Source organism: Osmia lignaria, chromosome 11, assembly GCF_051020975.1.
Source record: "Osmia lignaria lignaria isolate PbOS001 chromosome 11, iyOsmLign1, whole genome shotgun sequence".
Lineage (NCBI taxonomy): Eukaryota > Metazoa > Arthropoda > Insecta > Hymenoptera > Megachilidae > Osmia > Osmia lignaria.
The window spans coordinates 2,038,306-2,065,857 of NC_135042.1; the positions used below are offsets into that span (position 1 = coordinate 2,038,306).

At 38.3% G+C, this 27,552-nt stretch overlaps 1 protein-coding gene across 3 annotated transcripts in view; it reads right to left on the bottom strand.

Moving 5' to 3' along the window:
• Nucleotides 1-27,552, bottom strand: part of Invadolysin (leishmanolysin-like peptidase, invadolysin) — a 1,079,802-nt gene that overhangs the window by 204,986 nt on the left and 847,264 nt on the right. For all 3 annotated transcript variants that reach the window (XM_076690814.1, XM_076690812.1, XM_076690813.1), the window contains exon 8: nt 4,320-4,523. In XM_076690814.1, the coding sequence (XP_076546929.1) occupies nt 4,320-4,523 (204 nt within the window). The remainder of the gene's footprint in view (nt 1-4,319; nt 4,524-27,552) is intronic.

The following is a 27,552-nucleotide window of genomic DNA, read 5'->3' on the forward strand; positions in this document are numbered from 1 at the left end:
TTAGTGGAACGAGCAGTATTTGTAGGATGCCGTAAGGTAGTTTACTGTTCTTATTGGTAAATTGCAATCACGATAGTTTTTAACGATAACAAGTTCCATACAAGTTATAACAATAGTTATTAACAATAACAAATTACATAAATTTTTTCAAGTGAGATATCGCGGAAATATCTCCTATTAGATATGAAAGGTTTCATCGTGATCGGTACATGCCTCGCAGAGTATATGTACAGGCTGTCTCACTTAAACGGGTACAGAGCTCTTATTCCGTAACTATTAATGTAACTATTATAGAAACAGTAGAGAATCGGCGATTGCATGCTGACTCATACACCGCCAGAGACACGTAGGCATACATAGAATTCAATGTAGTAGTAACAATAGTTTTTCACGAATATCTCGGAAACTAAAGCTTTTCATTGATTATGCATAATGAAAAAGTTGTTCAGAATCATGTCCCCGACAACATATTAAAGAGTCTGTTTGCGTTTTTGCGTGGTCTGCGAGGACGGAAATAAAACACGCCTGCGTAACGATCACTTAAACTTTAATGAACACAAGGAAAGAAAGTATTTACAAAAGAATCACAGAACAATAGTTGAGCGGACGAGTGAACACATAAATTAACTATATTAACAGCGCGTAACATTAACTACCGAGAAACACTATTAAACTAATAACAAGGTTGCGTGGGCTGAAGAATCAGCTTAGCGTATACTGAACAGACGAAAACCTTGAATGAATAGGCGCGTGGACTGCGAATACGTGTTCTTACATCGAGCGTTCATCTAAGAAGAAGAAGAATCGATCATGGCGTCGATCGATCGAGCGTGGAGAGGGGACCGCGTAGACAAGGTGGGCCCGTGAGGTGCTGCCGCTATCGGTAAAGACACACCAACGAAGCATTTTCGTTGCCAACTTCGTTGTTCTGCGTAGACATGGGGAATTTCACCAACAGAGTCATTGAAATCATCCTATGTTCAGTTTAGAAACTTCCGGTTTTTTGTGTTACGTCCCGACAAAGAAAATTCTATTATCTCCGATTTCAAATTGCGAAAGCATTGGCAGTCATGAGATCGGTTCATTGACCGACCTCCTTGGAGTCACCAGCGTCAACGAATTCTTCTTCTCGAAATGCTGCGTCGAAAATATATGCCAATGCACCGACATTCCAACAGGTCAATACACTAGCGAACTCTTTTCCCAACCTATGCAAAGTCAGCATTTTTAGCCATAATAAAAACGATTACGGGCAATAGCGAACACAGTCGGCCATACAGTCGCGAGGTACGCGGTCTCTCTGTCCGAGGAACGCCTAGTATCTCAAAATACTTCGAGCAGTGTTTAGTACGCCTTCGCGGTAGAGGATGCCGTTATGTGACGCGGATTCCACCACCGGAAGGTGCGTACTTCCTTACAAACTTTTACCTTTGCAAGGAGAATAATTTACACTGAGACTTAAGCTAAGTCGTTAAAAGCAGATATGTTTAATTCGTAGATGATGTACAAATGTTTATGTGTGTATGAGAACTAATACCTCAGAGGTATGTCAAACTGAACTGTGAAGCTATGTCGGAGCGTATCGATAAGATCGTGTAAGATGACTTTAAGAATGCTGACGAAGTGATCAGATCTGAGGATCGACAGTAAGTGAAGTTCGAGTCTCGGTGTCTCGTTCCAAGTTTTGTATTCTCCCTCTCCTGGGTCTTACGAACGGTCAGCAAGAAGCCGCAGAGAGGTAGTCCAACGAGGGAGGTGTTGACGAAAAGTGGCCAATTAGCAAACGTTTGGAGTTTGACTAATGGCCATAGGCTGAACGGTTTAGCAAATCACCTCGCTGGACATTTCCCATGTAAGCTAGCCGAAAACCCATCGGCTGCGGTGCACGTGGGAGTCTTAAGGTACGTGTTTGCACAGAAACGGCGATATCACCCAGGCAAGAGCGACTGATGGCTCAGGTATAGGCTGTGTGCCAGATGCGAGCGACTGTGGGCTCTGAAGGTCTTTGCGACCGGTGGTACCTGGGACAGAGCGCAAGACGGTTCGAACCCTGTCGGGGTTGGTAGAACTCACAAGACACATGCACAGCAGGGGGTCCGTTTAAGACACGGAAGAGGAGTTAGAATTTAAGTAAAGTGAATGGCAAAACCTCGTAAAAGATTGTAAACTGCTCGTCGTGAGCATTTGTGGACAATGCGAATGCCAAATAAACGTTCTGACTTTACTGGCCTTGGACTGTGGAAGGTCTGTTTACTGTTGGACCTTTTGATGCTTCATGGTGATTGATTCGGTACGTGACAAAATACTACTCCGACCAGCTTAGAAAGGTTTCTAGCAATTAGACAATGTGTTATTGAACATAACTGACCGTGCTTCTAAACTGATGTAGTAAATTCATCGGTTCATGAATTTACCGTTGTTACCATTTTTACCAGGTACATGAAAGGCAAAACGGACGATGTCTTACGGTGAGTTTATTGCTCTCGATAGTTAAACCCGTAAGATTGTTAAAAGTATAAGACTGCTATTATAGATCCGCTAGCGCTATACTATGCCGCGTAACAAGCAGAGTTTCGTGAAAACCAAGTGTCACGCGAAAAGACTTAGTTTCCTCGATAAAGAAAGACTTCAGTTTCAACTCATTTACCGATAGAATCATTAACATAAAGACATTAAGACTTAGTGTAAAACCATAGTTTCGATCATCCGTGCGTCGAGAGGAAGAGAGAGAGAGAAGGCAGCGCTCTATCAATCCAGTTAACCGTTTCTGTTTATCCGGTGAGTCTCAACCAAAAATCTGTATACTCTGTCTTCGGTTGTTTAAAAATTGTAACATCTTTTCCGTTTGAACGTCTAACAATTCGAGTTTGTAATAGATCATTTTCTTTTGGGATAATATATATAATAGTTAATTATTCAATCTTGCTAATTATTTGTTGTGTATTCCCAACCCTGTACCCAACGAACGAGAGGCTTGTATAAATCTAGACTGAATCCGAATCCCATACTATTTTTTCCTTCACAAAAGAAGGTGTTTAAGCGTTGCGTCGGATCATAAACTACCGCAGAGTAGTCACCTACCACTACGCCTACTCTGCACGTAACATTTGCAATAACAATGAAAAAATGAAAAATTTTTTTTTGACGGGACCAATCGGAAGACATACCCTACAAGATGCAAAAGGTTTCGTTCCGATTGGTCCATCTACCTCGGGGTAATCGGTGAACACACATAGAAAAAAAAATATATACTGATCGAATTGAGTAACTTCCTCCTTTTGTTGCGGTAGTCCAATGATGAGTGATTGATACCCAGTATCAAACCAGTGCAAAATAATACAATGTTACTGCTTTGGCGTTAATGCACCACTCTTAAATGTTGAATGAGAAATAGCATTCTAATACCTAAAAGTGCCTTTACATTGCTAAGTGACGTTCTTAATCTTTGTTCAAACTCAGTTTCGATGTAAAATTCGAAATTTATTCTTTTACAAAATTGTTTACGATGCGGTCTAGCTGTATTCTTCTAGTTTATTCTCACTATTTGAAAATGAAAAAAGAAAATAATTAATCATGATTGAAATAACCTAAAATTAACAAAATCACTAAAACTTTACTAGTAGTAATTAATAATCCTAACTTTAACAGCAAATCAATAAATAGATTATGAAATTACTTGTAGTATACCAAATGATACACTAAATTATGAAAATATGCAACTCACACAGTCGGTTAGAGCGACTACCGATAGAAGAGGGGGAAAAGCTTGTAAAGCAAATTAGTAGTCTTTCAAGATTTGTAAAAATTTTACAAAAAAATGTTCATAAGCTGCAAAATTCATACTCACTGTGCAATATAACACTTGTAAAATATACTAATAATATCAGTAATTTAATTTGTAACTTTTGTAATTTCATTCATATTATTAACTGGTAAAATATGTAATATGCAAAACGTATCGTAATAGATTGTGGTACTACAGTAGACTCTCGCTATACTGCCGCAGACGAGACGGTAAGGGTGGAAAATTATTCACGCTTTCAAAGTTTTAATTGGAGAGGAAAAGGGAGATAAAATCCTATCATTTTCGTAGGCTATGATAGCGGAAGAGTGGCACTAGCATGCTTGAAAACTATTTATGTGAAAGCCAAATTTGTCATGTGGCAATTTAACGAGTCCACTATACTGGATGAAATACTTTTGCTTTGGCTTCAACAAATGTTGATATGATGCATAGTAAAGCAATAATCCGGCTTATTTTTTGAAAACATGTTTGTAATTAACTAAAGGTCAGAAATCACAATAAAACATGTACTTACTTTTCGTTCAACAACGGTTTTCCTGTGTCACTTCTTCTTGGTGTTCTAGGTTCGCCATTTTCATCTCGATAAAAAGCGTATAAACTGGCAGAAAATCCCAAAGCGTGTAATATCTCGTGTTTTACAGTACTTAGAAGAGTTTCCAATTCTTGTGGTTTCGTCGTAATACTTTTAGGACACAAATTGGCATGTCCTGCTATGGGTCTAGAAAATACCAAATTTGTTTTCTGAATACATTAAATTCTATCAAAAAATAAGTCACAGAAAGATTTAATATCATCACTAATTTCTTAATTTATTCTGTAAAAATCAAGTTTGTAACAATACATTTGTTTTAAATACAATTACTCTGCACTATACTATCCTGTTCAAAAAGTTTCAGGAGAAGTACATTTTTTAAATGTGGTAAAACGTTATATAATTTCATTTGTAATACTGCTAAGGGGGTTGACACGGGTAATGCAGCGAGGTGACCTTACCGGCAAAAAGGACCTAAAAAGGGGTCCGGGATTTTTCGTTTTTCGTCCTTATATGAGAATATTTGAGACTGGGTGAAGGCTCATTCGAAAGAGGAAGGTTCAATGCAGCGCGCTCTGGTCATGATTCAACGAGATTTTGTTAATATCTAATAATATGAGTGTCCAAAGTAGAGAAAAAATCGAGAAAATACATCCGCAGAATCCAAGGTATTTTTAGGTCATTAAAAGAGTTTTGTGACTCAAACGATGTCCAGAGCGCGCAGCACTGAACCTTCCTCTTTCGAATGAGCCCTCACCCAACCTCAAATATTATCATATAAGGACGAAAAACGAAAAATCGCGATTGCATTCCCACAGACGAGTTCCGCCATTATCTGAATAATACAGAGCAAGTCACGTGACAAATTTAGTTCAGCTAGTAATTATAAGGTGGCGTCTAAGTAGAAAGGCTGCCGATTTGGAATGGTAGCCAGAATCAAGCGTTAGCTTGATTACGTCACTCGAACTGTGCTGCGAAGGCAAGCGAAAAAGGGAACAACGCACGTACGCTGAGTGAGACGCACTACAGTCATGCTGTCCTCCTCATTCTGAATGTTGAGATTGTCTCTTTTCGCTAAGTTTTGATTGCCGCCCGCCTGGATTTTTCACAGCGCCCCATAACAAACATTATCCCATTCAAACTGTATCGTGTTTGGTATCAGGCACGTGATGGTATAAATGGTGAACAGGTAGACACGGCACGTGACCTCTCCGATTCGGGACGTCGGTATTACAGCAGTTTTTTCGTTGGGCCTGGTGGAGCCACTTGCGTGGTCTGTTACGAACTTGGAAGGTTTAATTCTCAGCTAGCGTGCGCGCAACACGATCTAGGAAGGCAACAGCGCCTCAAGTATTTTTACAGACACATTCAAACGCTCATCTCGCTAGAGGCATCGCGACGATACGCCTGAAGAACAAAAGCGAAACATTTGCACATGTTTAGAGTGAGATGTATGGTGATCATGCTATCCTTCGTTCAACCCAAATGATAGAATTGTCCAGCTCCGATAAATTCTGACTGACCAAACGCATGGATTTTACATAGCGCACCGTAGCACCCCTTGCTGCTGAAAAATACATGCCTACTCTAAAGGACCGAAGGAACGTGCAATCTCAGAATTATTTTTAGAAAAAGTTATTAACTTCTTTAAATAAATGTTTTTTAATTAATAAAAGTATACAGGATGCGTCATGCAATTGGGACGGGTTATATCTGGAATTTGGCAAGAGATAAGAGAAAGCTGTTTATGTAAAAGTTCAATGGTATGATGATATCTATTTTTCTGTGATTTCATTTTCTTCGTGGATGCAACGATGCACTCAAAAAATGCAAATCCACTTTTTATTTAAATGGAATTGCATTTTTTTTTACCTATGTCAACTACTTGAAACATTCAGCATAAAAAAGTACTATGGTACTATTAGAACTAATAAATGGAGGAACCTCGGGTCTATATAGTAAGAGCTGAATATATGAAACAGAGATTGGGACTCAGACGTTGCATATATCCAGCCGAGGTGTCGAATCTCAGATTACACGCGACGACCAGCCAAGCGTGAACGTAGAAAGGGACAGACTGTGGAGGAGAGAGTACTGTATCGGTGTGACTAATACTAATTCAATTGTAAAACTTTTTTACTTCTGACTTTCTTTTACTGAAACTTTTACTAGCGCATTGGTGAAATTTTTCTGATTATTAACAAAAAAAAAAATCCGACTTCGAAATGTACTAAAAGGTGTGAAATAATTTCTATTTCATTTATACCAATATCCCATAGCTATTAATAATATCTACTTAATCGTTAAATAGGATACCAAATACATTTCAAAGTTTTCGGAGGCGGCGCAAAATTAAAAACTTTTCCTCTACTAAGAAGATCCTAACTCGGACGTCGGCAACCTATGATAAATCACCCATTTGATAATTTCAAGTAAATAATATTCAACGGGAATCAACAAACCCATTGCGAATGAACTATACTGCAGTTCACGAGTGACCGCACTTAACTCGCGCAGCTAGTGACCTACTGTGGTCTAGGGAGATTTTTAATAGTGCGTGTGATTCCCCTTTACAGCTTGCTTCTTACTTTGCGTTCACATCATTTTTTTCTTGCGACAAATAATAGGAATTTAATTGTATCGTGAAACTTTACAATATCATCACCGGTTATCAATTATCGTATGTCATATATTTCTGCCCGCCATTTATATGGTCGCAAAGTATAATAAGAAGCAAGCTGTAGAGGGGAATAACACACGTTATTAAAAATCTCTCTAGACCTAGTGAGCGGCGCGAGTTAAGTATGGTCTCTTATGAACTGCAGTATAGTGCATGTACATCAGGAGGGCTGCTACTTTTTCATACAATCGTTACAATTACAAATGTTTTCAGCCGGACCTATAATTTTTCTCTTACGACTTATTAATTACCAAGTTTGCCATATCGCAATCAAATCGTTATTGGCAGCATCGTTTGTTCGAGTATTTTTAATTTTGCGCCGCCTCCGAAAACTTTGAAATGTATTTGGTATCCTATTTAACGATTAAGTAGATATTATTAATAGCTATGGAATATTGGTATAAATGAAATAGAAATTATTTGACACTTTTTAGTGCATTTCGAAGTCGGATTTGTTTTTTGTTAAAAATTATTTTATTTCACACTTTTTAGTGGAACCTGTAGTATTTTTAGGATAGTGTAAGGTGATTTTGGGTTTCTGTTACTTAGCTAATAACCATAAACCTAAAAAATATTGACCAAATTTAAATGGTTAATAAACAACAAATTCCATAAGTTTTTGCAAGTGGGGTCATCGCGGATATACAGAGTGTCACGCCACTACGTTTACAGCCGAAGAGGGATGATTGCTAAGGTGATTCTAAACAATTTTTTCCTTTTGCAAAATGTTGGTTAAGGCTTGTTTTTCTAGTTATTAACAAAAAACACCGACCAATCCGAGCGCGTACAGCGCGCGGGCTCAGGGACTGCAATGTCGGCTATGAAAACCGGGCCTGACGTAGGTCGCAAACGAACGGCTCGGCACCCCGTTGGCATAGCACAATAAAAAATTGGACGGGTAGAACATTTTTAGTCGTTGCTTAAAATGAATACGGAACCTAATCTCTTGTCGCCTATCATAATGTAAAAAATGAAATTCTAAGCATTCTAAACAACAAATGAAAATGATTGAAATGGAATAATTAATCATTTAAAAACAATTTAAATGAAACTTTCGCATTCGTTCGTAAATTAACCTACTACGCTGAAAGCAGATAATTGTCACTGGGAATCGAGGAAACACGTTCGGTAGAACAGCAATTTTCATGATCGAGCCAGTGAACTCCCCTCATTTATTGCACTTAGGTGTGAATAATAGGCGAGGTGTTTGCTCATCGAATGTCCACAATCGACACAGTGATCTAGTGGGAATTATTTGCTTTGAGCGTAGCAAGTTAATTTAGAAACGAATGGGTAAGTTTCATTTAAATTGTTTTCAAATTTTGCATCATTAGTGTAGCCTTTAATTCAAACGTTTATTAATTATACCACTTCAAACATTTTTATTTGTTGTTTAAAATCCTTAGAATTTCCTTTTTTACATTATGACAGGCAATAAGAGATTAGGTTCCATATTCATTCTAAACAGCGACTAAAAATGTTCTACCAGTTCAGTTTTTTTATTGTGCTATGCCAACGGGGTGCCAAGCCGTTCGTTCGCGACCAACGTCAGGCCAGGTTTTCGTACCCGACACTGCAGTCCCTCGGACTGCACTCTATCCGCGCTCGGATTGGTCGGTGTTATTTGTTATTAACTCGCAAACCAAGCCTTAACCAACAATTTGGCAAAGGAAAAAGTTGTTTAGAATCCCCTTAGCAATCATCCCTCTACGGTTGTCGAGGTAGTCGCCTGACACCCTGTAATTCCTACCAAATATGAAAGGTTTCATCGCGAACGATACATTCCTTGCAGAGTAACATGAAGGCGTAGATTTTTTGCTATAATAGTAGTTATTAACAAATTCAATAAATTTTTGCAAGTGAGGTCATCGCGGATATACCTCCTACTAAATGTGAAAGTTTTCATCACAATCGATACATTCCCTGCAGCATAAACGCCAGAAGACATAAATGAAGTATTACGTTTTTTGCGACATAAGTCGTTAGGAATGAAAAAATACAAACATTTTTTTGCGAGACCAATCGGGAAATATACTCTACAAGATGCAACATTTTTTATTCGATTGGTCCATCCGTCTCGCGGTAATCGGTGAAAAATATAAGTCAAGCATTACGTTTTTTGCAAAAAAATCGTTAACAATGAAAAAATGCAAAATGTTTTTTTAACGGGACCAATCGGGAGACATACTCTACCAGATGCAAAAGGTTTCGTTCCGATTGGTCCATCCGTCTCGGCGTAATCGGTGAATATACATAAAAAAAAAAAAAAAATACATACACATCGAATTGAGTATCCTCCTCCTTTTCGAAGTCGGATAAAAAGGCAATAAAAGTATGGCTAAATGACTTCGACAGTTCGCTTTTCCAGAACACCGTTCAGTTTTATTTGGGAAAGCAAGGAGACGAGCGGTTTCAGTTAAGCGTTCAGTGCTGTGCATAACTGTGCTGTATACTTTTCAGTTTCTTGTTTTTCTTAGTTTAAAACTGTAATTGTGTATTGGTGGAAAGCAAAAATGCCGCGAAGATATTGTTCCAATCCATTTAGTTTACCTCGACATTCAAACGTAATTAAAAATCTTCGATCAGTTACAACTGCGTTTCGTGAAAAATATCAGAATATAATATTAGGAGAATATTTGTGCTGCATGTGTAGAATGCGAGTAATTCGAACATCTAGATTAGATCGTCCAAATCTTCCTATCGTAAACGTAAGTAAGCCGGGTTGTTCTTCAACAGTTCAAGAGCCTGTTCCTGGTCCAAGTAATGTAAAACAAGTAATAAGCAACAATTCGTCAAATTCGGGAACAAATACAAATAATTATGTAGAAGAAATAGATCGGGAATATTCGTTATCGTCGTTAAATAGTGCCCTCAAATCTCTTAGTGAATCTCCTATCACATCAAAATCTTTAAAATCACCTCTCCAGATTAAGAAAAAAGTATGTATTACAAACAATTATTTACTCCAATTTGTATTTGTAAGCGGATAGACCGAAAAGTAACGCCGACAAGTGCAGTGGCGCATGCGAACCGGATGGCGCGCGATGGTCCGCCGGCAGGTCATACGCAGCAATAAAATTTTATAACTCCGGCAATTCTGTGTGTTCCATCATGAAATTTTCAGGGTATTTAGAAAAACTCTTTAAAGATTCTACAGAGAAAATTTCAGACCGATTCGTGCTCCTCCTTGGGGTTATTTTCAAGTCTGAATACTATAAAGATTATTTACAATACTTTGAAGATTGCGTTGACACATGTAGTAATTTTTTTATTAAAGTTTGAAGTTTTACCTATAAAATGCCGAATCATGCATGTCGATATCTATAATACTTTTCGAGTTATGATTTTTTGAAAAAAAAGTGACCCTAAACTTTCAGTTCTTACAACTCGAAAAGTTTAAACAATATCGAGGAACGGAGCATCGATTTTTTGTTCGTACATTGAGTTCTACAAGCCTACAAAATTTAACAAACATCCAAGACCATGCCGGAAAAAGTGTGATCACTTTGTGTGGAATGGCCCATACATACAATAGTCATAATTTGACCTTATAAATCCTTCGCTTACCATGAAATTGTCGAAACATTCATACCAATCACCGGGGCTTTCCCTCAATCCGTATAACGCCTTCTTAAGCAAACATACTTTATTAGTATTTACTTTGTATCTGTCTGGTGGATAAACATAGACTTCCGATTTAATTGCTCCATTAAGAAATGCCGCTTGTACATCCATTTGTTCTGTCTTCCAGTCTTTGACACATGCGACTGACAACAGCACTTTTAAGGTGTTTATTCTTGCGACTGGTGAATAAACTTCTTCTTCTTTCTGATATATTTGCTGGAAGCCCTTGGCCACTACACGAGCCTTATACTCACCATTCGAGTTAATTCTGTAAATTCATTTTATTTCTATAATTTTCTTATCTGGCGGTATATTTACTACTGTTCAGGTTTCATTTTCTTGCAAGTTACGCAGTTCACTTCTCATTGCATCTTCCCATTTAGCAGAGTCCTGCGAATTTATTGCCTCTTCATACGTTTCAGGTACCAAAGCATTGCAATAATTTACGTATACTACATGATCATCAAGCTTCTTGGGCAATTTTGTTATTCGTTTAGGTCGTGCTGCCTTCTGTGATTGTTCGGAGTCTGTATCTCTGTTTGCTCTATTCTCGTCCTCATTTTTGTCCTGAGTTTGCATATCTTCTTTTTCTGTGTTTTCTTCCTCTATGTCTTCTTGGGACTCTAAATTTCTGAAACTGACCTCTCTTGTGGTACTTTCAACAAATTGCACGTGACGACTAATTTTTATTTTATCCTCCGCTAATATTTTGTATCCAGTTGCCGTGTATCCAACAAGAATGCCTTTTACTGCCTTTGGATCAAGCTTTGATGATCTACATTCTTCAGGGATTCTAACATATGCGATAGTTCCGGACAGACGCAGATTTGACACATTTGGTCTTTTATTAAAGAATATCTCGTAAGGAGTTTTAGAAACTTTTGTGTTGGCTAGAAGCGTGTTATCTATGTAAGCAGCCGTATAAATGCATTCAGGCCAATATTTCTTTTCAATTTTTCCTTCACTTAGAAGACAACGGGCTCGATTCATTATAGTTTGATTATATCTTTCAGCAGCTCCATTGAGTTCATGCGTATATGCAGGACCAGGTTTTAAATAGATACCTTCTTTGGCAAGTTTGAAAAAGTCTTTATTTAAATACAGTAATGCTTCGAAATAAGCAAGTGGCTCGGGACCGAACAGTTGCTTATTTCGAAGCAGGTAGCTATTCGGCTTGACTTTGTTCTCGAAACGGGATGATAGAGAACGCGAGAAACGAGTGAGAGATCCGAGGTAGCGGCAAATCATAAAGTGATCGGCCGAGCAGCGATGTTATTTTTTGGACAAGGATAGAATATAACATGCCCTCTCATTCTCGCACTATGCTTTATTTCGAAGCAAATATACCAGACTGAGAAAGCATTATATATATTCCATCCTTCTTCTACTAACCGATGTCACTGCTCAGTCAAGCGTGAAATTTATTACCCTAAACATCGGCTTCGCGCTTTCATGGACCTCTCACTCGTTTCTCGTACCTCTCACTTTGCGGGCGACTTCAAACAAAAAAGAGGGGATAGCGACTTGCTTATTTCGAAGCAGAGACCACTTGCTTATTTCGAAGCATTACTGTACTCCTTACCGTTGTTGCAGCGAATTTCCTTTATTGTTTTTCCTGTTCGACTTTTCATCAATTTTATATATTCCAAGAAACGACTACAGACCTCGCACTTTTGCTTTATACAATAAACGACAGCGATTTTACTAAAGTCGTCTATAAACGTTACAAGGTACTTTTCTCCGTTATAGCCTGTTTGCGTAATTGGTCTATGAACATCCGAGTGGACAATTTCAAATATATCATTCGCTCTAGTACGATTATTCTCAAATTTCAGATTTGTCATTTTGTTTTCTAGACATATCTCACATTTTTCAAAATTCTTTTCAATCTGTTTTGGTAATCCTTCTGCTAATTGTGCTTCACAGAGATGCTTCAAATCCTTGAAATTTATGTGCCAGATATACGATGCTATTTTTGTATATTGGTCATTTGCAGTGAGGTATTATAGGAATTAGTTTTGTTGGGTTTATAATCAGCAACCCTTCCACTCAATTCAAATAATTTGTTATTCCTGGTAGCTATAGCAATCAATTTCCTACAATTATTGTAAATCTTTGCCGTATTCTTTTGAAAGGTAACAAAGTTATTTTGGTTGACAATACTTGATACACTTAATAGGTTTTGTTTCATTTGAGATACAAAGAAAACATTCTTTATATCAATTCTCTCCTTTCTTCCAGCAATATCAAAATAGACAGCCATGTGGCCTATTTTGTTGCATACTAGTGAAAAACAATCACCTACTTTTATATTAGTGGGGTTGTCCAAGTCTCTTGATTCATAGAAATGTTTATCAGTAGTAATTATGTGGTCTGAACATCCACTATCTAGTTTCTATTTGCTTATTTAAACTTGATGACATAACTTCTACTGTAAAGGTGTTTGTTTGTATGTTATCCTCGACTTTTAAATTTCCAGCTAATCTTGCAGTGTAATTTCTATTTCTTGAACCATTTGAATTCCAGTTTGAATTTTCTCTGCAGTAAGCCTGAGTGTGCCCCAGTTTGTTACACTTGTAACACTTTCTTTCTTGAAATCTCATATTATTTGATTGATTGCCTCTGGAATATTTATACTGAACTCGCTGAAAGTTATGTGACTAAAAACTCTTATTAGGTTTAGGTAACTTTGAGTTAAACACTTGTATATCATATTTTGGGTTATCAGTATCAGTTTTGCTTGAACGTTTTTGAAACTCTAGTTGTAATTTTGATTTTACATACTCGACAGTTTTCTCCCTTTCTGGTAGAGCGTCGACGATGTCTACTATATGTGACAAATTATCTGGCAATGTTAACAAAAGATAGTTTAATTTATCCTCAGTGCTCACGACTTCGACTGAGTTTCTTAGCTGATTTATTAAGGTTTCAAATTCGTTAAAAAAATCGGTTGGATTTTCACCTCCCTTCATTTATAAATCCAGTAGCTTTCTTTTACACAGCAATTTAACTGCACTACTTTTAACAAGATAAGCTTCATCAAGTTTATTAATCATTTGTTTGGCCGTGTCTTATGTTATAATTAGTTCCAACTGCGTATTTGTCACGCTATTCACGATATAATTTTTTGCTTTTACCTGTCTTTTTTTCCACAATTCCTCAGATATCGTATCTGGCCTTTCATCATATAAGATCGCTTCACTACAATCTTTCATTTGGAGAAATAGATTTAATCTGAACTTCCATTTATCGTAGTTGGAACCGTCGAACACTTGTAGCACAAAATCTCTTTCTCCACGTGCCATCTTTTCCTTTGAAAAACACGTGGTCCAACCTTTTTCTACTTTCAAACCTCACTATTAACCACGAAGCTCTGCAACCATGTTAAGACTTATTTAACGTTGTCCCCTTCAAAGTACTCCCCATGGGAAGCTATACATTTTTCCCACCGGTGTTTCCATTGCAGGAAGCATCGAGAAAACGCCTCTTCTGAAATGGTGCTTAGTTCCATCAGCGATTTTTCTTGTATTTCATCAGTCGTGTGAAATCTCTTTCCTTTCAGCGGGTACTTGAGCTTTGGAAACAGGAAAAAGTCCGCCGGGGCCAGATCGGGTGAGTAGGGGGGCTGTGGTAAGACTGTCATGCCGTTTTTTGTGCAAAAATCACGAATGAGCAGGGCCGAATGAGCGGGTGCATTGTCGTGATGCAAAAGCCACTCCCCGCTTTGCCATAGATCAGGTCTTTTTCTCCTTACTGCCTCGCGCAACTTTCTTAGGGTTTCGTGGTAGCGAAAACGATTAATCGTCTTACCTTGCGGAAGAAATTCGTAATAGGCAACACCCTTCCAATCAAAGAAAACTGTGAGCATGACTTTCACATTCGATCTCACTTGGCGAGCTTTTTTGGGTCTCGGAGAAGAGTTTGACGTCCACTGTGATGATTGGGTCTTGGTCTCGATGTCGTATCCGTAAACCCACGTCTCGTCTCCGGTAATGATGCTTTTTAAAAAGTTTTCGTTGTCGTTTGTCATTTCAAGAAGTTCTTGACAAACCGCAACACGGCGCTGCTTTTGTTCGTTACTCATGAGCTTGGGAACAAACTTCGCAGCAACACGGCGCATTTGCAGTTTTTCGGTAAGAATTTCCTGGCATGCACCAAATGAAATTTTGCACTCCTCCGCTAATTCGCGGACGGTTAAACGACGATTTGCTCGCACAAGGGTGTTCACTTCGGCGACATGAGCGTCGTCCGTCGAGGTTGACGGTCTTCCTGAACGAGAATTGTCTGCAGATGATGTTCGACCTTCCTTAAACCTACCATACCACTCATGACACCGAGAACGACTCAAACATTCATCCCCGAAAGCCTCCCGTAACATTTGAAAAGTTTCCGTGAATGTTTTTTTCAATTTCACACAAAATTTTACACAAATGCGTTGTTCTTCTTTTACATTCATCATAAAATCGCTGAACTCAAATATCTTGTTTCACTAAAACAGCTGTAGATTTGCAACCAAGAAGGTTATTGAACTTCTGCGAACACGGTCGTCCTCAGGAAGGTTAGAGCTAACAATTTATAAAAATTGAACCGCGATCCGACCTTTCGTTGGCGCGTAATTTAAACAGTCCTGGAACTTTTTGATCAGACCTCGTATATTTATTAAATACTAAATTAAATACTATAAACGAAAGGTTCATATTCTAAGAGTTTAAATAAAAGGAACGTGATCGAGCATCGCCATAACTTGCACATCTTCTTATATCAACTGAATAACGGTCTCTGCAGAGGGCGTTCGCGTTTAAAAAAGGAGAAAATAAAAATGCACATTTGTAAATTCGAAGTCACATTCTCAACATTTTTCAAAGAAAAATTTGATGATCGCAAAGTAAGAAGCAAGCTGTAGAAAGACGTCATTAAAAATGTCCCTAGGCATAGTGAACTGTGCGAGTTAAGTGTAGTCTCTCTTGAACTGCAGTATGTATAGTCAATCCGCAATAGGTATGTTGATTCCCGTTGAATATTGTTTACTTGAAATTATCAAATGGGTCATTTGTCATAGGTTGCCAACGACTGAACTACGATCTTCCTAGTAGAAGAAAAGTTTGTAATTTTGCGCCGCCTCCGAAAACTTTGAAATGTATTTGGTATTCTATTTAACGAATAAGTAGATATTATTAATAGCTATGGAATATTGGTATAAATGAAATAGAAATTATTTTACACTTTTTAGTGCATTTGGAAGTCGGATTCTTTTTTTGTTAAAAATTATTTTATTTCACATTTTTTAGTGGAACGTATAGTATTTGTAGGATAGTGTAAGGTGATTTTGCGTTTTTGTTGCGTAGCTAATAACCATAAACCGCAAAAAATTTGACCGAATTTAGATGGTTAATAAACAACAAATTCCATAAATTTTTGCAAGTGGGATCATCGCAGATATACAGGATTGCCTCGAAATTAAGCAAGTGGCTCGGGACCGAACCGTTGCTTATTTCGAAGCAGGTATGCTATTCGGCTTGACTTTGTTCTCGAAACGAGACGATAGAGAACGCAAGAAACGAGTGAGAGATCCGAGGTAGCGGCAAATCATAAAGTGATCGGCCGAGCAACGATGTTATTTTTTGAACAAGGATGGAATATAGCATCCCCTCTCATTCTCGCACTATTTCATTTATTTCGAGGCAAATATACCAGGCTGAGAAAGCATTATATATATTCCATTCTTCTTCTACTAACCGATGTCACTGCTCAGTCGAGCGTGACAATTTATTACCCAAAACATCGGCTTCTCGCTTTCACGGACCTCTCACTCATTTTTCGAACCTCTCACTTTGCAGGCGACTTCAAACAAAGAAGAGGGGATAGAGATTTGCTTATTTCGAGCCAGAAAACTGTTGCTTATTACGGATCAAGACTGTACCTCCTCCTAAAAGTGAAAGGTTTCATTGCAATCGGTACATTCCCTGCAGCGTAAACGCCGAAAGATATAAATGAAGTATTACTTTTTTGCGATAAAAGTCGTTAGGAATGAAAAACTACAAAAATTTTCTTGCGGGACCAATCGGGACATATACTCTACAAGATGCCAAATTTTCGACCCGACTGGTCCATCCGTCTCGGAGTAATCGGTGAAAAATGTAAATCAAGCATTATGTTCTTTCCAATAAAATCGTTAGCAATGAAAAAATGCAAAATGTCTTTTTAACGGGACCAAGTGGGAGACATACTCTACTAGATGCAAAAGGTTTCGTTCCGATTTGCCCATCCATCTCGGAGTAATCGGTGGACATACATTGAACGTACATGAAACAGTACGTTTTTTGCAATGAAAGTCGTTAGGAATGAAAACGTTCAAAATAGTTCTTTTACAGGATCAATCGGAAATTATACGTTACAACATGCAAAAGGTTTCGTTCCAATTGGTCCATTCGCCTCGGCGTAATCGGTGAATATACATAAAAAAATAGAAAATAAAATATACACATCGAATTGAATATCCTTCTCCTTTTCGAAGTCATATAATAATCAGTGAACATACAAAAAAAAAAATATACACATCGAATTGAGTATCCTCTTCCTTTTCGAAGTCGGATAAAAATGATACCAAACACGATATAGTTTGAATGGGGCGAGGTTTGTTAATGGGCGCTGTGAACAATCTAGACGGACGGCAGTCAAAACATAGCGAAAAGGGACAATCTGAACATTCAGAATGAGAGAAGGACAACATGACTGTAGTGCGTCTCACTCAGCATTCGGGCGTTGTTGCCTTTTTCGCTCGCCTTTGCAGCACAGTTCGAGTGATGTAATCAAGCTGACGCTTGATTTTGGCTGCGATTCCAGATCGGCAGCCTTTTTAGTTTGTCGCCACCTTATAACTACTAGCTGAACTAAATTGGTCACGTGACATCGGTTATTCGTCCTTATATGAGAAGATCTTGAGTTGAATAAGGGCTCATTCGAAAAAGGAAGGTTCAATGCAGGACGATCAACTCACCGTTTGAGTCACAAAACTCTTTTAGTGGCCTAAAAATGCTTCGATTCCGCGACTGCATTTTATCGATTTTTTCCTCTACTTTGGACACTCATATTATTAAATATCGACACAATCTCGTTGAACCATGAGTTGACCGCCCTGCATTGGACCTTCCTCTTTTGAATGAGCCCTCACCCAGCTCCAAGTGTTCTCATATAAGGACAAATAACCGATTCCCGTAAACCCCGTAATAGGCCCATTTTTGCTGGTAATGTCACCTCGCTGCATTACCAGTGTCTACCCCCTTAAAATGGCACACTTTTGTTAACGTTACTGTGTTATTTACTTAAGTGATTTTAGTTCATTTGTCACATTTATCACATATTATTCATATAATCTATATATATAAAGATAAATGTCACGACTGACTCATCAACGCCTAGCCCAAACCCCTGAACCTAGAAACATGAAATTCGGGTAGTGTATTCCTCTCATGACGTAAGCACCCACTAAGAAGGGACTTTTAGAAACTCGACCCTTAAGAGTGTAAAAAGGGTTAAAATCTATTTACACGGATTCGTCAATATCTCTTAGGCCCGATGAGATATCGACTTGGTTTTTGCTTACGAAGGTCACCTACACAAATGATTAAAAACATAATTCTAGATTTTGTTGTAATCAACCTCTAAAGGCGCAAATCTAGATTCAGGGGTGAATTATAAAACTCTTTGTATCTCCTGTCTATATGCAAATGAATACAGGGTGTCTCAGAATTGGGGTAGGAGCCGAAGAGAGATGATTGCTGAGGTCATTCTAAACAACTTTTTCCTTTGCCAAAATGTTATTTAAGGCTTCGTTTTCGAGTGCTTAACGAAAAACGCTGGACAATCAGCGCGCGCTGAATCACGGGAGCTTTCAGCCGCGCTCAGTCGTGGTCGTGAATGAACGCATTGGCACAGCGTGGGTATCAAGGGAAGCGTGCGATAAATGTTACATTGTCTTAAATTAAGAGCAATGTAGAATTATTGGTTGCACATGAACAACGAATGAAATAATGAATCGTTCATATAGAATGATTAAATCGAATTTATCCAACACTTTTATTCGATGTTCGATATGGATAAAAAAATACTTTATAGTCACTTTTGAAAAAATGAGAAAACAGAATACACGTTTTGGAAATCAAAATAAGTTTGCAAATTAAAAAAAAACAATTGAATGTAAAAGAAACTTAGGTAATTATTGAGATTAGGTTACACCTCACCGATTTTGATGAAATTTAAACATGTAAAATTAGACATTTTGAACAACTTTTTCCTATACATATAACCGCCACTCGGCCTTAATTTTCGTGAAATTTTCGAAAAACTGTTGAAACTAACACATTGAATTCTGGCCATCCGTGTGTGTCCGTGACAACGTACGCATTAGTGTGGGATCGCCGCTTTTCTACTGTTTTTGCAGGCAGCAGCACGGCGACCGACATCAATATATATACAGGGTGTTCGTCAACAGATGGGCAATATTTTAAGAAGTGATTCTAGGGATCAAAATAAGGCGAAAATCAAGAATAACGAAATAGCGTTTACGGCTTTGTTTTCCAGTTATTAACGTTAAAAAATTCAAGTAAAAAGCGCCAGAAACCTGCAATCCGCTCAGCACCGACGACCGAACGTCAGGTCAGCAGGGGTCGGTACAGTCATAACCAAAAATCGAAGCCGAATGCTGTAGTACTGAGGAACAGAATAGTACGAGGTAAGTTTCTACTATTCAACGATTCTTGGTTATGACTGTACCGACCCCTGCTGACCTGACGTTCGATCGTCGGTGCTGAGCGGATTGCAGGTTTCTGGCGCTTTTTACTCGAAGTTTTAAACGTTAATAACTGGAAAACAAAGCCGTAAACGCTATTTCGTTATTCTTGATTTTCGTCTTATTTTGATCCCTAAAATCACCCCTTAAAATATTGCCCACCTGTTGTCGAACACCCTGTATATACATATATTACGGGTGGGCTTAAAAACTAAATTTAACTAATTTTCATACTTATGAACCTCAGTATGTGCGTCTGGTCGCCGTGAAGCGACCAGAATATCACTTTACCCTAACCTAACTAAATTCACTGATTAGGTAGAGTAGATTGGGTTAGGTTACGCTATATTAAATTCCCAGCTGCGATCATAGCTACGATACATTGAAATCATGAATGCAGAAGTACACAAGGTATATATTGGTCATCGGTTGCCGTGCTGTTGTCTGCAGAAACAGTAGAAAAGCGGCGATCCCATACTAATGCGTACGTTGTCACGGACACACACGGATCGGTTGGCCAGAATTCATTGTGTTAGTTTCGACAGTTTTTCGAAAATATCTCGAAAACTAAGGCCGAGCGGCGGTTATATGTATAGGAAAAAGTTGTTCAAAATGTTGAGTTTTACAATATATTTAAATTTCATCAAAATCGGTGAGATGTATCCTAATCTCAATAATTACCGAAACTTACCTATTCGTAAATGACCATATCTGTAAATGACCAAGCTGCAATGAAAATGGTTTGCAGTCATTTAGACATTGTGCCGATCCTGAACATTCGAGGAGGGAACACATAACGAAGAACAGCTGATCTCAAGACGAGGTCATTGAACTCATTCAACCACACGATCACTATCACCTTTCACAAAATTTTACAACGTGGTCCGAAAGGGTCCGATTCTTTCAAGTAGATAAACATTTTTGTTCACTGTCACGTTGCTATTGCACTGGACACAAATAAAAAATATGTAATATTCCACACTACAGTAAAGACTCGATATGTGTTTAGAATTTGGGACCGGTGAGGAACATTTAGCGAACAGAAGATTCGATTCTGCTAACCGTCTGTATTTTGCAGACGTCGACGAACGTAGAAAGAGAAAGTTTAATAAAGAAGAAAGAGGGACTGAGAGTAGAGGTGGCCGTAGAAAATTAAGTGCCTACATATCGGTGAAATAATACTAATGCAACAAACAAACTTTTTTATTTTTTATTTTTTTTAACAAAACTTTCACCCACATATTGGCGAGATTTTCCTAATTAAAATGAGACCAAACACGATATTGTTATGACAATTGGTTATGATGATTAGGCTTGTAAATGTTCCTCTTTTTTCGCTGTCTTTCTATGTTGGTCAGCGTCGGCAAAATATAAAGAGTCTAAGCATCTTTCCCTTAAATGTGCCGAAGGCGAACACTTATCCAGAACTTGAAGCGAATCAAACCGGACAATCTTCTACACGTTAACTGTTCGAAAAGCGAGCCCTGGTTCTTATAAGTGATCACAATTCGAGATCGCTGAGGAACATTTAGCGAACAGAAGAATCGATTCTCTAACTGTTTGTATTTTGCCGATGCGACGTCAACGTAGAAAGAGACAGTAGATAAAAGGAGAAGATGAATTCGGGCTGACATAAAAATGAAAAATGAAATGCCTACATATTCGTACAAATGGCTGCACAACACTAATGCAACAACATTTTTTTATTTATACATTATGTTTTTTAAATCATTGTTGCTAGCCGTCCTTTGTATTCAATATCTAACATATAACGTTAACTGTTCATTCGCCGTTAAAGCATATAAAGTGAGCATTCACAGAAAGTAAAGTATTTTAAGATTATTCAAATTAGTTAAAATTGTTATAACAATATTGTGTTTAGTCTCATTTTAATCAGGAAAATCTCACCAATATGTTAATAAAATTGTTATTAAAAAAAATGAAAAATAAACAAATTTCATCGCTGCATTAATGTTGTCAGTAGTGGTACTAGGTCGGTTCTAAATCACTGGCGTCAGCATTTTTTTTTGCTGACTCAGCAGAAATGTGACACCGTCAGCAGAAATATGATACCTCCTCCACCCTCCATGACCTTGAACTATTTCTTCTTATCGGAAGACGACACAAGACCCCGCCCACTTTTCTCTACGTCTTGGAAATGAGGTTTTTTGTTGACGCAGCAAATCTGACGCTGCAATTTGTAACTATAGAAGGTAGGGGATTTGCTAAAGTTTGAAGCACACGCAAAACCAAATTGTTTGCGAGATTGTATTGTGAAAAGTAAAATATGTACTCTCAAAGTTTCAGAGTTTTTTTGCCAAAGGAAACGCCCCGCAAGTTCTATTGAAGAAGAAGAGGCGCACAAAAAAATGACAAAACATCAGGATGATGTAAAGTACGTGTTCAAAACATATTTCATTTAACGCTGTGTTAGCGAAATTCTCCAAATTCACGCAGAACGACGAAGTTGGCAGCAAAACTACTTCGCCGGTGCGTCGCTACCGACAACGGCAGCACCTCTCGGGTCCTCTTTGTTCACGCGGTCCCCTCTCTACGCCGGAACCGGCACGATCGACGCCATGATCGATTTCTTTCTTCTTGGATGAACGCTCAACGTGAGAACACGTGCTCGCTGTCCACGCGCTTTTCATTCAAGTACGCAGTTGTTTCGGTCCACACGAAGCTGATTCTTCAGTCCGCGCAATTATTATTGTAATTTAGTATTGTACTCCGCGATTCAGTTACAGTAAGCTTAGTTAGTTTAGTGTAATTTTAACAGTATTTCGTTTGTCCTCTCAGAACATTGTTGTTTGTGACTCTTTTGTAAATACTATATTTTTCTTCTGTGAATTAAAGTTTAAGTGTCGCCGTTACGCCGGAGTGTCATTTCTGTCCTCTCTGACTACGCAAATTCGCAAACACGCTGTTATAAGGTATTTATCTTTTCTAATAACATACTTAAACGGTATTTATTTGTTCTAGAATCGCACCTCAAGGATCAAGTCAAATTTCGGGTCGAAAATATCCATTGACGGATTCCTGTACGAAGCATTTGGAAATCGGCATAAATATAGTTGACAACAATTTCTATCCACAACTCGTATTATTAGACAGCCGCAACAACAGCCTGGAGCTGAGCATAGTAACGTGGTCGCTGATTGTAGCCGAAGCAGACAACATACTGTAACCGTATATGTTACATATAAATATATATATATATATTCGGCTCATTAGGGGGCATACCCCTTAAACGACAACGATTCCCACTCGCTCGAGATGCGTGCGCATCGATCCCCACGCGGTATCGATCCCTACCTAGGATCGATCGAAGGAGGTCGATGCAGATCGATGATCCAGCACTCTACGTTCGAAAGCGCTAGCGTTAAGACGCGAAATACGAGGGTCCGTTGGGCGAGAAACGGTACGCGAAGGCGAGTCAAACCGACTTGGTAAAATCGTCAAACTGCCGATTTACTGTCTTCGTGTATGCGCCTCAAACCGAGGGGTCGCGTGCACAAGCTGAGCCGCGGCACTGGTACAAGGGATACCCGATCGCGAATAACCAAGGTTTCGTCGTAGTAGTCAGTTTAATGAATTTATAACATCCAAATTCTGTTACACTAAATCGGTTCACATCAACACCAGTGAAATACAAATTCCGTGAAGCAGTGCCGCGACTCAGTTTGTGACTCCTGGGTTTGTGGCGCATGTGGCTCGTGTATCGCGTTTTATATATTCAAGACTATTATTTCAAAGATTTATGTAACAAATAGTATCAACATCAAGGTCACTGTTGCTTAGAGACAGAGAAATCGTCGAGGTCACATAATCGTGCCCTGCCGAAACCTCTTAGTTGTTCTAAACAAGAGTGCCAAGATAGACAAATAACATAGTCTCGCCCAACGTAACAAATTACACCATTAGTTGCGTTAAATTGATAATTTCGGTTCTTGTCAGTCAAATTTCACAGACATCCAATAGCAACCGCCGACAGTGCATGCCTACCCATTACTGGTGGCAGGTGTGCAATTGTCGTTCCGGCAAATATTCCATCTATTGTGTGTGAGAAAGCACGGTACTGCACGAACCACTGAATCTGGAAAAGTCCAAGAGACCACGGAAGTGCCTCTGAACATTTCCTAGACATCACGGAACGCAAAGACTTTGTGCATATCAGCGACGTGCGATTCTATCCCGCAAGGGCAAGATCTCTCGTCGTTCTGATAATCTCATATAGACACCAATTGGTTAGATTCTATTATTCCTCACAAGAACCGAGATTAGTTCAATAGGTCGTTCAGCCAAGCATTGTCCTACGAGCAAGGAGTGGCGTCCGCGTTTTTCTTTAAAGCCTTTAACATTCGAGATAAATCGTTATATATCTATATACAAGTCAGGAGTGGCGTTCGCGTTTTCTAAAGTTATTCGTATAAATTGTTATATATCTTTACACAAGCCAGGAGTGGCGTTCGCGGTTTCTAAATTAAAGAACATTGATTACAGTCGTAAAGGTTCCCAATTGTATAATTCTTCAGAAAATACATAAGCAGATTTTTACCAGACATCTATCGCTGTTTCTTGTCAGACAACCTAAAAATTCCCCGTTACCAGACAAATAAAAAAAAAGTATAGTTAAAGAATTGTTACAATACGCAGCTTGTTTGAAGATCCAGGGGATGCACGCGACAATATTAACTTTAACAATATAAGTATTGAATTTGGAAAGTTATATAGTGAAAAAGTTATTAAATTCTTTAATAAAGATACATATATCTGTATGATGAGAAAAACCTTTGAGAAAATGTTAATTTTAAATGATTGCATAATTGAAATGCATAATGCATTATACGTTAAACTGTATTCGGTGAAACAAAAATTTAAAGAGTTTGTAGCATTAGTTCGTGGATACGGAGATGTAAAAGTGCCTGCGGAGGTTGTGCAGTATATCAAAGAAAAATTTCATATTTATGATCCAAATTCAATTATCGATGGCGAATTAGTAGCTTTAGGTATTCAGGCAATAATAACAGTTGCATCAACAGCATCTTAACAGAGAAAAAGGATTATGTTACAAATTATGTTACAAATTATACTTTAATAAATCGTAATAATGTATTGCATCATTTGCAACTTCTCTCTCTACTTATATAAACCCAAACATCCTAGGAAAAAATTTCACTTCCTATACGATAGTCGTACGATGTGCATATGCACATTTGATCTTCGAATTAGCACAAAAAGAATTCGTACCAGATTGGAAAAAACTTTTGTCTGCGTGCGTTGCTGGAATATTGTTAGCCAAAGAAGAAAGTAATGGCACCGCGGAAAAGTAACAAGAAGAAGAAAAAGACGAAGTCGCGCAAACTTCCAGTTGCAAAACGAGGGCGATTTCTTCCAGCACTTGTACCTATTTTTGCAGGCCTTTCAGCTTTGGGTACGGTGGCTGGCGGTGCAGCAAGTATCGCCAAGGCAGTCAACGATGCATCTGCAGCACGGAAAACATTGGAGGAAGTAAAACGGCACAATCGTGTTATGAAAGGACGTGGACTTTATCTTGCACCATATAAACGGGGAAACGGGGAAACGGAATTAAAGAAAAAAAAGAGAAGCGCTTCGGCAAGTTGTAACGCTTCTACAGGGCGCGATGACAAATATAATATAACAAATAGTTATATAACTTTGCAACAAAGTTGAACTTTCCATATTTTCGAGGTGTTTTTATGCGTACAAATTTACCCTCTGAATCGTTCTTAAACGAATGAGGTATCGTGAATTTAGATAAATCGGAAGGTCCTGGTACACACTGGGTAGCTTACGTAAAGCGGGGTAATCATGTTAAATATTTCGATTCTTTTGGAAATCTGAGACCACCGACAGAGTTAATAAACTACTTCGGAAACCATGTAACGATTTAATACAATCACACGCAGTATCAAAAATTCGATACGAGTGTATACGGCTGCTTGCATTTTCTAGCTGGAAATGTATAAAATAGTTTCGATGCACATAGTCTTCACAGTTGCAAAGATGTCGGTGACGTTTACGTTAAGCAAAAAAAGTTCTGTGCTTAGCACCGATTACTTTCCACCTCTAGACTTAAAGGATGATAATTACGAACTCGGACTTGTTGATTTTCAAGCTTTCAACACAATACCGAACGTTGACTTTACAAACAATAAATTTTACTTTGATACCAACGGTGAGATCACGATACCGGATGGTTCGTACGAACTCGAAGCGCTATATAAATACTTGCAAGAGAAAATAATGGACAAGACAAAAATCATTTTATTTCGTACAAATAACAGCACTTTGAAAGGTGAAATATATAGTGATTATACAATTGATTTTACCAAACCAAATAATATAGGATCGCTTCTCGGGTTTTCTACATATCGCATATTATGGCCGGGACAATGGTACGAGTCGGATATACCCGTAAATATTATGAAAGTAAATGTGCTGAGGATCGAATGTAATATTACGGCTGGCGTGTATAGCAACGGTCAATGTGTTCCTACCATTCATGAGTTTTCACCGCGCGTGCTACTAGGATATAAAATTTCGGAAAGTCCTACGAACATCATTTATCTTCCAGTTATCGTGGGAGCCATTGATCACCTTAGTATACGCATTACCGATCAAAACGATAATCTGATAAATTTCCGTGGAGAAGAAGTGACAGTGAGGCTTCATATTAGGCGGTGTATAAAAATAACATGAATATAAACATAATAATCAATGGCCTGTTGAACGGCTCGAACAGCCCGCTGAACGGCTCGAACGGCTCAAACGGCATGCTGAACATTTTACGACAGATGCAATAGCTGCATTGAGGATAATGATGTAAATTATACTATATAATAATATATCCAAATCGAACACATCGCAAGAGCACATCGTCAAGCAGCACTTGTGTCAAACATTACTGGAAATAATGCTGTTGTACACAGATGCTAAAAGTCAACCGATCAACAATCCGCCGAATGCATTATTGAGCACCCCGTTGAACGAGTTGCTTAAAGGATCGTTAAAAAATGGATGGAGGAATAATAATCATGTATTAAACGGTGATGACTCTTTACAATCATTTAGTAAGAACAATATCTCCAAATTGAACACATCGCAAGATTTGAGCGATAAAAACGTGCAATTTCTGCAATCGTTAGGGTCTGTGATTAAGAAACGAAAATAATGGATCCATTGAACATTGCCAGTTTACCGATTTCTGACGATCGAATTACAAAGATCGAATTACTTAGTTACAGCCCATACGCTAACACAATGTTCGGAAACAATGATGAAATACGAATTCCCATTCAACAACAAGATTGGTACACGCTTCCTAGTGAGAGTTACCTTTACGTCGAGGAAAAACTCTTTCTCAACGATGACAATGTTGCAGAAACTTCAGTTGGACTAGAAATGAATTGCGCAGCATTTACGTTTGATGAAATTCGATATGAATTAAACTACGTGGAGATCGATCGTTGCAAAAACGTTGGAATAACAACTATGATAAAGAATGGAGTATCGTTGTCAACGACAAGATCAAAAATGCTTGGAAACGCTGGTTGAATAGACATACCCAATGCAGGAGGCTACTTTGACTTTTGTGTTCCTCTAAATATGCTGCTCGGTTTCTGCGAAGATTACAAACGAATAGTGATTAATGCGCATCATGAATTGATTCTGATTCGATCGCGAGACGACAAAAACGCAGTTTTCGGAACAGATGGTGCAAAATACACGCTGCAACTATACAAAGTACAGTGGAGGATGCCACATGTCACGCTCGAAGAAAGACACAAACTTTCATTGTTGCGTATCCTTGAAAACAGTCAAACGATAATTATGAGTTACCGTTCCTGGGACTTATACGGGTATCCAATGTTACAAGCAACCACTAAACATACATGGAGCATTAAAGCGGCTACGCAATTAGAAAAACCGTGGTATGTAATATTTGCATTACAAACGGATAAAAAAAATAGGCTCAATAGACATATCACCAAATTTGATAACTGCAAACTCACTAATTTTCGATTGTATTTAAATTCGGAATCATATCCATATGACAATTTGAATCTTGACTTTAATAAAAATAGATACTCTGTCCTTTA